The 14489-nt window shown below is 33.7% G+C and overlaps 1 protein-coding gene across 2 annotated transcripts in view; it reads right to left on the bottom strand.

Annotated features, from left to right (window-relative positions):
• The window catches only part of FSTL5 (follistatin like 5), a 321062-nt gene that overhangs the window by 149904 nt on the left and 156669 nt on the right, over window positions 1-14489 (bottom strand). For both annotated transcript variants that reach the window (XM_054825507.1, XM_054825508.1), the window contains exon 5: window positions 48-244. In XM_054825507.1, coding sequence (XP_054681482.1) covers window positions 48-244 — 197 coding nt within the window. The remainder of the gene's footprint in view (window positions 1-47; window positions 245-14489) is intronic.

The raw sequence follows: 14489 nt of genomic DNA, 5'->3' as shown, positions 1-14489 counted from the left end.
ACAACCGAATAGCTACTGCACTAATGGAAACAAAACCTAAATCTTACCTGAGATAATTCAGTAGTGTCCACAAGTCCATTGTTGTCTGAATCAAAATAATTAAACATTTCATCTACAAGAAGTTTCTTGAAAGCCATTTTCTCATCAATGGTTTTATCTTTTGATTGTGCAATGTATCTCCGATTTTGCAGATCCAGTAACATATTTTTCATTTTAGTGTATTCAGTAGGTTTGCATTTATCCCCTGAAAAGAAAATACACAAGACTATTTTGAATTCTATTTCTTATTAAGAGTTTAAAAGTAAATTAAAAAAAAAATTAAAATGGACAAGTAGAGAGCATTATCTTCTTGTAACAATACCAACAGAGTTGCTTTATGAGGTAAGGAATTTGTTCTGTAGGAGTTTGATCCATACCATTTCCTCGTCTGGTCTTCAGATTAAAGCCAAAAAATTATTGCAGGTCTAGATACTTTCTGTAGAGAAAATTTTCTGTGTACAGGAACTAAGGAAAGCTTTAACAGTTTCCAAGCCTGTACTTTTTTCATTTAGATCACTCTGAAAAGGTGCATCTGAGGATTTTTTAAAATGTTACCTTTGGTAAAGCATTTCATGTAAACATTCATAAAGTGAATACTGCAATGTAATATATGCAGCGAAACCTGCAAATATGATAGAAATTTACACATTATAAAGAATATATTTCATAATAATATTTAACTTCAGACAGTAGAAATTACACTTGAGCGCTCATAAGCTAGCTCTACCTTTTGATTTACCGGACATACCAAACTTATTTGAACAAAAGAAGGTGGGATTGCCAGGGGAGGAGAAAGGCTATCTTTGACAAGATCTAGTTTATTCTTTTCATTATCAAGTCTTCTATAAAGCAGAAATTGCTACAGCAAATATCCTACACATAGTGATTACAGTCATTACTTATTCTAAACCAAAGCACAATACTGTGTATGTCTGGTATTCTCTTATATCAGTTGCTATATATTTTAAATTGAAGAGAGAAACTGTTCAGAAGTTTTTGTTTTTACTAAAGGTAACCTAAGTATTTCAAAAGTTTTTTGATGAGATGAGATATGTAAATGTGGACCAGCAAAATACCACGTATTTGTTGCAGACATACAGTTAGCTACTACTAAAGTTAACTTCAAGTAGTGAATTCAAGGCTAGAGCAATACACTGATTAGCAAAGAAACCTATCTTCCATTCTTCTTTTTAGATGCTATGATGAAGGTATAGATATCAGTGAGGAACAATTATTTACGTCACGGAAACTGCTTAGGCAGTTGTTTGATTTTGCAAGTGTATCCCATTTAAGAAATGTCTAACTTACATGTATGAGATTGGAGTTTATTATTTTGGTGTACTTAGTGACATATGCATTATTAATGGTGACTGTACCACTACATACACCTCCATCACCGTTTCCTAAGGTAGACAGAGAAAAAGTTCCTAAATGCTTCTCACTACCCTAGCAAGACTCAGATCTAGAAGAGGAGGACTCCTACAATAGAAGTTAAATTGTGGAAGTAGAGAAAATGCTTTTAGGAATCAAACCCACTCTAGCAGTATTTCTTTTTCTTCTAAAAGCCACTGCCTGTGATGTAGCTATCTGAAAATCCCAGCTGAAGTAACAGAAATAAACAAAACCAAGCTGTATTTAACCGCAGCCTAAGCTATACAGAGTATTTGCATATTTGTCTTTACCTGCCAGAGGCATGGAGATTGAAGACATACAATTTGTAAGAGCTGAGTTCTCTGTGACTACTTTTCAGGGGTGTAACACAGAAAAACTCAGAAGGGAGATGTGTTTATTCTTTAGACATTCTGGAGCTGCAGTGAGCGAACCTTTCCATCGGAATGGATGGAGGCTCCAGGCGGTGGGGCAGGAAGAGAGCACTTAACTTCAACATCCTCTGATTCATTTGGGTGAACTTCAAAAGACTGGGCCAGGAAAACAACTATCTTCTCTGTCTCCCTTAGATAGCTTTCCTGGTTGTGGTATCCTCAGAGAGAGACAGTTTGGGTTTGATCTGGTGCAGCTGAAGTCTAGCACTATTTTACCCACACTCCTGGCAGGGTGGGGAAAGACAAATCCTATTTCTTAGATACTATACTGCTCAAACCTAGTTACCACGTCCAGATTTTATCTCCCGTAAATTATTTTTGATCAAATAGTTCTCATTCTGCAATTCTAAAACTGCAGAGAGATATTTCTACCTTAGAGATATGCAATAAAAGCGGTTTACTTAATAATATTTCTTAAAATCCTGGATTTGTAGCAGTATCTTTCATGAGTCGCTACAGGTTGGAGTTAGAAAAAGAAATGGAAAATGAACAAAAAAAAAAGTCACACTGACAATTTTTTTCTTTTTCCTTGAGGCACAAGACAATGTCTCCACATTAATGATCAATCAAGAATTGCATATAGGTTCTCACCTGTACAAAGAAAATAATTATATTGTTCATTGGAATATTAAAGATTACTTATTCATTAAATATGGACAACTTTTGCATGGGTTGCGTGACGATTTCAACATGAGACTATACAATGTAGTGCAAATTTAGAGAAAATAAAATTAATGTATTACACGATCACGAAAAGCATTGTAATAATTAGTTGCTTTTCCTACTTTTAACTCAAAACAGAGTTTAAGGAAAAAAGTTTTAAAGGAAGTTCAATCACAATTCAATAAAGACATTTTAATACACTTTAGATCTAAAGCTTAAGGAAGAATGAACGAATGTATTCTCTCACAATACCTATTCAGAGAGAGAAGAAAAAATACAGACATTTTCTACAGCATTTCTTTCTTGTACACTTCCCATCGCATAGCACAAACTTCTGAAACTAGCTTAATAGTCATATAAAAGCACTTATATGTTACATGTTTATAAACTATTTTTAAATTTTTCCAAAAGGGGAAAACATCTGTACCATTCTTTTTAATATACAACATAAATTCTGCCTAATACAAAGTTATGTGAGAGATTGCTATTGCCACAAGTCTGACTACTACTTGTAGAAAAACTCTATTCATAAATTAATAGAAGGCTTTTAGTCACGCTCTCCACCTAGTAAAGCTACCACAACATCAGTGTCAACAAAATACCTTAAATTACGTTGCATTAGTGTATATATGGTTTATAGTACCTCATCAACAAGAGAACATAATTTCATGCGAACGTTGCTAGAATCTGTTATATGTGTTCTACACTAAGATAACTCTTCATTTTTATTTTTCCTGTTCCTGTGATATTCTTTGGAAATATTTTTAACCTGAAAAGTAGCTCAAAACTTATCAATATGTTGTATTAATTACTAACAGAAAATATTAATGTTGCTTTAATATTAATGAAAATAGAATTAAGGAAATAGCATGTTATTTAATTATCCAAAAAGTAGGGTTTTTATAGATACTGAAACATTAATCACGATGGCAGTCTTTTGAAAACCAGCTGCGAATAAGGCGAATACAGTTCACAAAGCAATTTCATGTCTCTTCAGCCCATCTTCACCAGATGATTATTTTATACTCAACAACAGTGTTAAAGCCTATCCTCTTTATGGGGTTGTTTCTACCATGTCTGTAAGATAATAGCTGTAATTTTCTCCCAGTGTGTACCTGCTCACTCTACGGATCAACCTGACGGAATTACAGTGCCAGCCATGATAGTCCATTGGCTTCTAGTTGCGTTTTTTATGTTTCTTGGAGCCCAGACTGATTCTTTTAGTGCTTCCCTAACTTGCTTAAAAGCTAGTCCTCATGATGAAAATACTGCTAACACCTTTCGGAAAAATCCATTGCCCATCATTTATGGTTTAAAACAAGATGCTATTTTGTTTCTCACTTATCTGAATAGGTTAGCCTGACCCATATAAAAGACAACTTTATCAACAGTAGCTTCATGCACCCTGCAACCACACTGTGCCACAGTTCTCTGTAATACAAAAGTGGTATTCCCCTATCCATTTATCCAAAAAGGATGTCAAGGTCATTGCACATGAGCACATGGTTTGCATATAAGTGGGGGGAGAACAATACTCAGGCATTTAAGCACATTGGTAGTACTCTACAGTATCTTAAACTGACCTTACAAAAAACCATTACACAAATGCTTTGGTTTCTGTTGCCCTAGAGTTCGGGGGTTGTTTTGGTATTGTTCATGACAGATCATAATACGTAAAAATAACCTGAATTATTTGTCCTTCAGACGCAGTGAAACACATATCTATTTGATAAATCTTGGGAGGAGCATAGACGTTCAGGTGTCTGGGCAGACACGGGGTACATGCTGCATGTGATGAATGGTTGGTTACCTTTCCTGTTCCCCTGCCTTATCATACTAATTGAGAACATCAAACTTTAATGTTTGCGATAAAAACTAAGTGATATGCTTAGCTATTATAGATAAAAGTAAGCATACGAGTAAAAATAGCTGTCACTTGTAAACAGTAGTTCTTTAAGAAATTGGAGAGAAGTTATTTTTAATTTTATTATTTTTAATTGCAGCAAATAAAAAAGAGAATAGGGAGAGAAGCATTGTCTGCTACTTATAGCACATATACTTACATAAGCACAGGTAACTTCAAAAAGAGCCTGAACACTCTATAGCAATTCTACCCCAAAGTCTACATTTTTTTTTTTTCCCCCTATTGCTGCTTTAGTTTTCATTATGTTCAGCAAGGTAATCTGTTGCAATAGAATTATTATATTTTGATCTAACACCCACCTTTTAAATAGTACCATGCATACTAACAACAGCTTTTAGGCTGGTGACAGACGAACCTTCAGTTTATGATCTAAGCTAATTACAGTTGTGGTAAAACAGGTTTACACAGCTATATGACATTAAAACATTTTAATTTTATACATAATTCAAAGTCATCTTTACACCAAAAGACTCCATAAACTTGAACATAAGGACAAACATGATGGATGGATGGATGCAACTGACAGATAAGAGGATCACAAGGAAACAATGAGACATTGCTAGTCAACACGACACACAGTTTCATTAACAAGTCACCCTCTTATCTCATTGTCATGACTGCCTTTTTCTGCAATAGTCGAGGAAATGTGAAACAGATGTTTAAATTACAAGAATGAGGCTCTCTTTACAGGAGACCTCCCCCAGGCTGGAGCTGCGGCATAGAGAAAAACTTAAGAGTTGCTTTATTTGTGTTCTAATTTAGTAAGCATTACCTGCGAAATAGTTGCCTCAATGGCACACAAATGGTAAATAGGGATTAAGTATGACAACGTTTATAGTGAGCAAAAGTAATTTATGCCTAACATAATTGAGAAAGACAAACTACTGGGAATATACTATATTACTTCCAAAAAGACCTACTAAATTCTATGTAATTATCTACATATATGAAAGAGAAACATACACATTGTGCATAATTTACTAAATTCAGTTTTCTGAATTTCTAGTTTTGGTTTTGTTGGGGGTTTTTTTGTTGTTTGTTTTGTTTTTTCCACTTGTGAACTAGGCTTCCTACCCAAATAAATAATTTCTAAAAAATTACTAGAAAGCACTAACATCAAATCTAGTGTTTTCTTGTTCTTGTTTGTTTAATTCATGGAGAGGACTAATTCTAATACACAGCATATTTTGTCCAAAATCTCAAACCAAAAACTTCTGCTATGACTTATTTTACAAGTTTTCTGACATCATCTGTGCAATCCTGGAAGGTGTGCAGAAACCTAAAAGTGATAAAACAAACACACTGGAATGGAAGGACCCCTCTTTGATCACCATCTTTCAATTTTGAAGTAGTGATAGTCTTAAGAGTTTACTTCATTCAAACTTAAAAATAGCAGAAAAATGGAAACATTTGACTGTGTCCTTCCATTTGGCAAAACACAGTTTTGCAGCTGTATCTCCATTGCCTAGGAAACAGCTGAAAGTTAGATTTTGAGTACTATTGTCCTCCTAGATGGTATTGAATAGATTATATTTGCCCATAATACTGAAAAAAGTTGTACTAGACAATTTAACTCTTACTTAATTTGCAAAAAAACCCCAACTCACTAGTTATTTATGAAAACTTGGCAAATGAATATACACATTATTCTTAACATCCGTAGAAAAATATTAAAGAATCAGGTAAGGTAATAGTTTAGGAGTCACTCCTTAAGTCCAAATTCAGACATCAGATTTTTGTATTACACAGTTTTTTGGAAAAACACTAGTATATGTAGAGAAGGAAAAAAGACTGTATCATTTAAAAAATGCAATGAAGAGAAACCATCTGATTTCTGTGCTCAGTTCTTTCACCAATTTCATGATTAATACAGGTATTTTAACCTCTCCTTGCCTTAGCATCTCCACCTATGTAGCTGGAATAACTCTTATGTCAGAGAGCTATCAAATCATTAATATTCATGGAGTGTCTATCTCTGAAAGTCATCAGCTGCTAAGATACAAATGCATTCTGAGATATTTTATTATTTTGGGCTGAGTTGTATCTATATAGCACGAATGATTTCCACAAAGACATTTTTCCTTGAAAATTAAAATAACTTTGGATCTTCCAGAAGTGGCAACTAGTTTTCAATAGATCATGTTGCATATGAACAGGCTTAAGTATTCCAAGACTGATATAAGCATAAATCAGATTTTTGGAAATGCTCTAACCTGATAAGCAGCAAGCCTACTATTAATCTTCTACGTGTATTTTGAACATATTCAGAATAATCTAGTTAGCCAAAACAATTCATTGTAAAAATACAAATTATATTCCATGGAGCAAAAGTAAGAAATTAATCCAAGATAACATGCCTACATATGGCATATATATAGTCTATATATGGCACACACATATATAAACTAATATACTCACATACACATTCATGTGCACATATACACCCCCACACACAGGATGAAGAAGTCACTACAGATATGGTCTCATATCAATTCAGTTTCAAACATAACACAAGAGACAACTTGAAGGTCTTCATTCATTCAGCTATTTCTCAATTATATTTCAGTCTCTATAGATGAAGCATGAAAGTTGTAATCTCTCCTGTAGCCCTAACAGATAAAGGAACATTTTAAACCACCAAAATTGCTTTGACTTATCTGAAAGAAACTTCAACTTCAAATATCATTTCACAATATCTTATTTTCCAATATCAAACTCTTATTTTCCAAATCTAGAGCTCAATAGTTTTGACCCCTATTCTCCACTCTCCTCACTGAAGCTCTGCAACTGCACTTGAATAGAAGCAATCTCATTTGTACATAGACCTAACCTTTGATCTATGGTCCAGAGGTTGAGGAGAGGAGAGCTTTACACTCAAAACTAGTATTTTTCAATAAAAAAATCCTGGATAAACAGAGATTAACATCAAAACGTTTCCTTATTGCAGCTACATTTTAAATAAAAGATGAGAATTTTCTACCAATTTCTAAAAACATGAGAGTTTAGGGTTGCAAACCTCGGTCCTGCAGCTGCTCAGCTTTACATATTTAGAGCGCCTAAAAAACCCAAAGATGTTTTGAATCTCTCTGGGTTTGGCTTTTGGGGTGAGGGGAGGGTGGTTTTTTAGCTAATTTATACAGCACTCAATCAGCATATAGGCTGCTTTATGTCTTATTTTGTAGCTTCCATACTTTCCAATGAATTTTATGTAATTATTTAAATCTGAATTCAGCATTACTGTCGAAGTTAGATACTTAGGTGTTAAGGACTTCAATTCTTCATTACAAACTTTCAACACAGTGTTGTCTAGTTATACACAATATATGTATAAAAATACCTCCTGCATACATGAACACCCTACTATCCAGACACAAGCACACAAATACAAAATTTTAAAGTTATATCTGTCATTATCCTTAGGCAAATACTTCCAAGTGATTACCATTGCTGGCTTCTAAAATAGAATTGAAGCTAGCTTTTCAAAGCCTTAGATCCACTTTGTAAATAAGGAATATAGTTGCCCTTTCCTCAAATATTACCAGTTAAAATGCTCTTAAACCATTCTGATCTTTCAAAACTGTAAATCGTATACAGAAGTCATAATTCTACTTAGTTTATACATATCTGCACAAGTCTGGTGTCCAGTCTTATCCTGGAGATAAATATAAATGGTTTTTCAGTGCTTAAAGATGTATCACTTAGGTTAAATACCATTAGAAGTTGAATAAAATTTGCATTAAGAAAACACAAAAATAGGTAAAACAGGTAATAGTATTTCAATTATTTTTGTTCAGGACTAGTTAGAACAAGCATTATATGGTATGAGAAACCGTATCACAGATCTCTTGACAGAAGAAAATAGGTCATATAAACTTTCACCTTCAAGATGACATTTAAAGGCTAAAGGCAGTTGATAATAATGATCAAAACATCATTTTCCACAGCTGAGAAAACACTGAACGCACAGATTGTTTGGACTGCATGTTAGCATCATCAACGCCATAAGCAGAGTTAGTACGTAACTGGCAAGTGCAAAACTCTTCTAACAGGATTGACCCTGCCTTCAAACAAATGTTAAATCCACACCAATTTCAACCAGTGATATCGCGTCTCAAAATTTCTTGATGCCTCAGGTGCCTGCCTCAGGATATTCTACCATAAAAAAGAGATATGAAAATGACTACATTTAACAAATGTGCCCAATATTCCAAACATATCAGAATATTTCAGGTATGTTATTCTTCTTTTCCCAACAAGTGCTGAAGAGATTACCTGTTACCTGAATTTTTTTTCTTCTATCTTGCAACTCAAGGTTTCAGATCAGTTTTTCCTTTTGTCCAACATATTAAAAAATAACTTCAATTTTGTAAGTTAAAATTCATATACAACATTAATAAGAAGATAATCTGCACTTTCTTGTCCTTCCTAGCTTATTAAAAGAAAAAACTGAGAGAGAAAAAGATAAAAGCGGTATTCCCTAAAGGCAGGCATTGCTAAAAATGAAACAGGAGTTTAATGCAGCATTTTATTTTCCCCTCTGGTGGAGTTAACCCAACCACTGCTGTTAGTCTTCCTCCCACAGAGCTTAGAAAACTTTTGACTTGCAGTATCTAAAGTGATATTATGACAGCTATGAAACCCTACAGACTTACATTTTTAAAAAAAAAAAAAAGAAGATAGATTAAAAAGTATTCCAAATCTAGAAGGGAAATACTTATGGGATGTCAGCTTAGCTATAAATCTATGTAGAGATTTATGCTAAGGTTGTTTTTTGGTGGGGTTTTTTTGTTTGGTTGGTTTTTTTATATGCTATGCTTCTGTTGTTGCTTCTTGGGAAGAATGTGTCAGAGGGCTTTCCTTTAAAAAACAAAAAAAAGTTACTGAGAGAGATGAAACATGACTTATATTAACTCATTATCTTCTTTTTCCCAACGGTTTCCCAGAGATGCTGAGTATTTATGAGTTTATGAAGGTGAGGTATCAAGACTGAGTTAAGCCTAACTAAAACAGCACTGCAGTTAAAAAGGACAGTTCTGTTGCTCCATTTCTATTTCTTCTCCTCCATCACATATTCCCACCAGTTCCTGTGTTTCACCTTTAGCACAGTTGGCTTTTGATGCTAATTACAGAAGTTTTTACATTCAGCCTTTTGCTACAGGAAAAAATAATTTTATGTATGTGTGTACTTACATGGAACAAAAAAATTATTGTTATTCCAATTAATATTTTAAGCAGTCTATTAGCCCAATTTATTTAATTAATTCAGAAAATCCTCAACAACACAGATAAAATTACTTTAAAAAACCTTCCTCATATCTTCTTGAAATATCTAACTTGTGCTTACTCTTCCAGGTTTTCTCTGGTACTAAGGTTTCAATCTTTTCCTCAGGAAGAGTGGGGGAAAAGGCTGTAAGAAGTCAAGAGCATCCTGAGGATGAATACAAAGGTATGATGAGAGGTTTTTCCTGCTCAGTTTCAGCATCTGTTTGGGTTAGATTTATGTTTCAGTATCAAAACCTGCTGCTTCTCTTTAGTAACAAGTTTAAGTATGAAAATGGACAAATCTTCCCGCAACCTCAGTTGAAATGAAAGGTTATTTTTTGTTAAACACAGATTATTCATGTATGGTTTTGAGAGAGCTTAAGGTAAACAAGGTAGGCAATAGTCATTTGACCACTAGGCAATTTTTGAGACCGGTAAAATAGCTCAGGCCAAGGCAAGACCACGCAAGTCCTGAGAACCACTGTCAGGGTTTTGTGTGGGTTTGTTGTTTTGGGGTTGTTTTTTGTTTGTTTGTTTTTAAATCGCGGGGAAAGACAAAAAAAAACCCACAACAAAACTCCCCACATTCTACAGGGCTATTCATCTTTGAGGCATGATTACAGCACAAGCTAAAGCAATTCAGAGAAATCTGAGCTACAGAGGACCAAGGTCAGTAAGTGTACGTGATGAAACTATTTTAGCTGGCCTAAGGATAAAGACATAAACAGTGCTTTCTAGGTTGAGCATCGTAGTTCTGTACTTGTTCTCTGCTTTCTCCACCCTTCCTACTGAGACACAAGGGAACATGCTCGTTTGGCAATAGGAGGAGGAAAATAAGATTTACAAATTGAAACTCAAGTAAAAGAGCGTGCAATTTGCCTTTGAACCCACACCGGAATGTAACCTAACCATACTGGTCTGGCACCAGCATAAGCATGTGATCAGGTTGGTAAGTCTTAACAGCTTCATGTATTACTTCCAGGTTAACTGTTTCTCTACTGTATTTAGTGTAGCCTTGAAATTGTGTTTTCAGTTTTCAAAATGTGTTTAAACCTCATCAGTTATGGTTGGGAAGATGATGTCAAAAGGATTTTAGTGAAATCAGAAACCTTGCTGAGACCAGTGTGTAGCCCCATTTCTTTTAATGTTACCAGGTCATTTACTATACTATAAATTTCTTCATGCTTAACTAATTCACTGTTGAAGAAAGAAAGGTGATGTAGGAAAAAGACAGTATTGTACTATGAAGATAGATACCAGTATCTCCCTTAGCTACGCATGAAGGGCTTAAACATTGTGAACAAGGCTGCTGGCATGTTATAATGACACATTTTGTCACAGATCTAGAAATATTAGTACATGATGGATGAGGCAAAAGGTAAAGTACTGTGACAATCATACATTGGTAATACCTACTGTGGAGGTTTATATTAAAAACCTCTATATTGTTTTAACAATAATTTGGTACCACACACACTTGTACCTGAATTTAGAGTTGAAGTTAGAATAGTGTAAAACAATGCAAGAGAAAAGCTAGCCCTACATAAGCTCACTTTCGCTTACTTTTAGAGATGCAGTGTGTATTTTGTAAAGTTATGGGATTATACACAAATGTATTTTGACCAGTTATCCCTCAACAGAATCTGATTGTTCCTTTCACAGACATTCACAAAAAAGGCTACCTAGAGAGAGTAGGTCAATAATTTTATTCTATCTTCACCACAAAGAAATAAACGTTTTGAGTCAGAGATTTCTCTATACAACTACAAAAAGCCTGCTGACCTAGTAGTTGTTTCAAAGATGTTACTGTCTGACTTTACATACAGCCTTGTCTCTTTATTCCTCACCTGTGTGTGGTTTGATGCAGAGAGACATTAAAAAACCAAAAATTACTCTTCAGCTTTTCACCAATTGCATTGGAAGTCGTAGCTTTGTTTTCTGACACCTAAAGCTTTGCTTCTGTTTAAACGTTTTGTTCAGCATTTAACCTTCAGCAGACGTCCTTATTCACATAGACTTACGTATTTAAAAAGTAGGTTCATTTCTATTCAGTTTCGTATTGATTCTGTGTTTCTAGATACAATCCTTCAAATACTTCAAAATGAAATGTCTACTGATTATCACTAACTTATGACACTGATCTCTCTCAAAGTGGGGAGCATTTATTCAAATTTAAATTTTCCAAAATTTAAGCAAGAAAGTAAAGCCATCTTTTCCATTACTGTTTAGGAAAAAAAATGGTATAATTAGACAAGGGTTACTTTGAAAACAATGGGTTTGTTTGGTTTCTTTAAAAAAAAAAAGAAAATAAACCACATCAACCCACAACAAAACAAATAAAAAAAAACCCAACCAAAACCCAGAGCAAGTACAGTTGAAATTTTACTGAAATTTTAGTATAATTGTATATAGAGTAAGGCCAAAGCCAAAACTTTTAAATTCCCAGCTCTATGTCACACTATAGTTCTAACGTTTCTAACCTGAGATTGTATCCATATCACAATTTAAAAGTCTAATGAGAATTACATGCAACGGATTTTTGGAAAAATATTTGTAACACGCTTATAGTAAGACATATAAAGAGCACAGAATTTGTGCTCCAAAAGAGAAAGTATATATGCACATACAGATAAAAACACCAAACCAGATGCACATATGCAACAACTGAAAAATATGTATTCAAGTTTTAAGGTTTTTTAACAAACAAAAAAAACCCCAACAGAGTCAATTGTTGGAAAGTAGGACAGAAAATTGCTGAAATTTGGTGTCATGTAATGCTAGCTCAGTGGCTTTATTTTTTGCCGGAAATTGTATGATACAAATTTTCATGAGAATTACAGAATTTTTACATTTCTCCACCCATCATCTCACTTCTCAGAATCAGTAGGGCTTTCTTAGGTTTGGTATCATTTTTTTCTGAGATAATGCCCCTTGGATCAGAAATACATTACTCCCAGTTTATTTTCCTAATCTAAGAAACAATTTCTTCTAAGAACTTCCAGAGTGTATTGCCTTCACTTTACTCTTTTAAGTAATGACCTCTGAATAGTTGAGTTTCTATGGCATAGAGTACTGAAAGTTCTACCACACTCAACTCTCCTGAAGTGTCAAGATACTTTTTATACAATTGTATTTTGTGTGCAAAGTGTGTGATAGTGCTTAACAAGTTCCATCAAAAATACTTTTCAATAAGGTATGTCTACACTCTGCAAAAAGTTACCACAATTTATTTCACAGTAGTAGTGCATACAGTAGATGAGTTTCAGCTGAAATTTAGAGAGAACATATTAAAGAAGGCAACCTGATTGAATTTGGTCTCCATATGCTTCATTTTACTTACTGAAGTGATTTATATATGATCCTATTTTAAGAAATGTTTTGAAGATACAGAAAGCATTTTCTTCCTCAGAGTTTTTTAAAAACTAGAGGAAAACATTGGAATTAATATGAATTAAAATTTTAAAAAAATCCATTTGAAAGCAAGCGTAATAAATGTAGTTAATAATTAGAAATCTACCTTACATTTTCTGCAGGTAAACAGTCTTTTCTTCCTCCTCAGATACCACTGAACTTTAATTCTTTTCTTTATAGGTACATATCAGAACCAAAATTTTATATTCAATGAAATTGCAAACTGTTACCTAAACAAATGACCTCATGATAACTTCAGCTGTAGGAATTATATAAGCAGCACTAGCCACATGCCTTGGACACCAGGCATTCATCACTATCAACAACTGTGATAAAGATCCTGACAAGAAACACCGCCATCAAAAATGTGAATATATGTGTTAAAAAAAAAAACCAAAACCCACAACTAATTCTGCATACTCCATTGGTAAGAAAACTATCTTTATTTAGGCAAAACAAAGCAATCTGAATGTATTAAGAATAAAAAAAAATTCCTATCATTTTAATATCTTCTCTGCTTTTCATGTCATCTATTTGCTCGATTAAAGTATGAGGGGGATTATTTTTAAAAAAAATCCTAATTCTAATTTCAATTTATTATAACTTTTTGCTTTCTCTCTGTGACTGTTGGATAGTGTTTTGTTACCAGTTTAATGAAGCTGCCTTCCAACCCCATGTTGTGTCTCCTAATCATAACTCCAGACAAGTGTCAGACATACCAAGATGTCTATGTAAAGAGTACCATATGTCTGTCAATCATTATTATTAAGATGCCAAAAGAAAGTTATTCGCAGGCCATCTTTTGCATCCAAACCAAAGAGAACACATTTAAATATGTTATTTCAGCATTAACTTAATTTTCCTGATGGATTCCAACATCTGTCGGTATATACACCAAACAGAGTTAACTTTCAAAGTAAGAACAGAATGAAATTATAGTTTGAATAATTTTAATGATTCTGCAGTCATATTTCTTTCCTGGAACAGTACTTTTTGTTTTGGTTGGGTTTGTGTTGTTTGTTCATTTTTTAAACAGCAAAAGTCTCTTTGATTTTACTTATCCTAAGTTTTTAGGATAAAAATACATATAAAAAAATCATGTTATACCTTTACTAAATGACAACAGCTGACTTGAAAGGCCATTTGTGGGTGTAAATACCATATAACAATTCTTGTCACAATTTTTAGATGTTAAAAACATATTCTATCTCTATATTATTTCATGTCAATAAAAAGTGGAAAGCTTTCAATTTCTTTATTACTCTCCCAATCTAAATAAAATATTTCTTTGATAATGTTAAAATTTACTTACATTTCTATTGCCTACTTAGTGGATTTTCTTGGATCGTTTTAGGGATCACTGAGCA

The sequence above is a fragment of the Grus americana genome, chromosome 4, assembly GCF_028858705.1.
Source record: "Grus americana isolate bGruAme1 chromosome 4, bGruAme1.mat, whole genome shotgun sequence".
Taxonomy (NCBI): domain Eukaryota; kingdom Metazoa; phylum Chordata; class Aves; order Gruiformes; family Gruidae; genus Grus; species Grus americana.
Note: the sequence above shows the minus strand (reverse complement) of the source record. Positions and strands in the feature narration are given on the sequence as shown.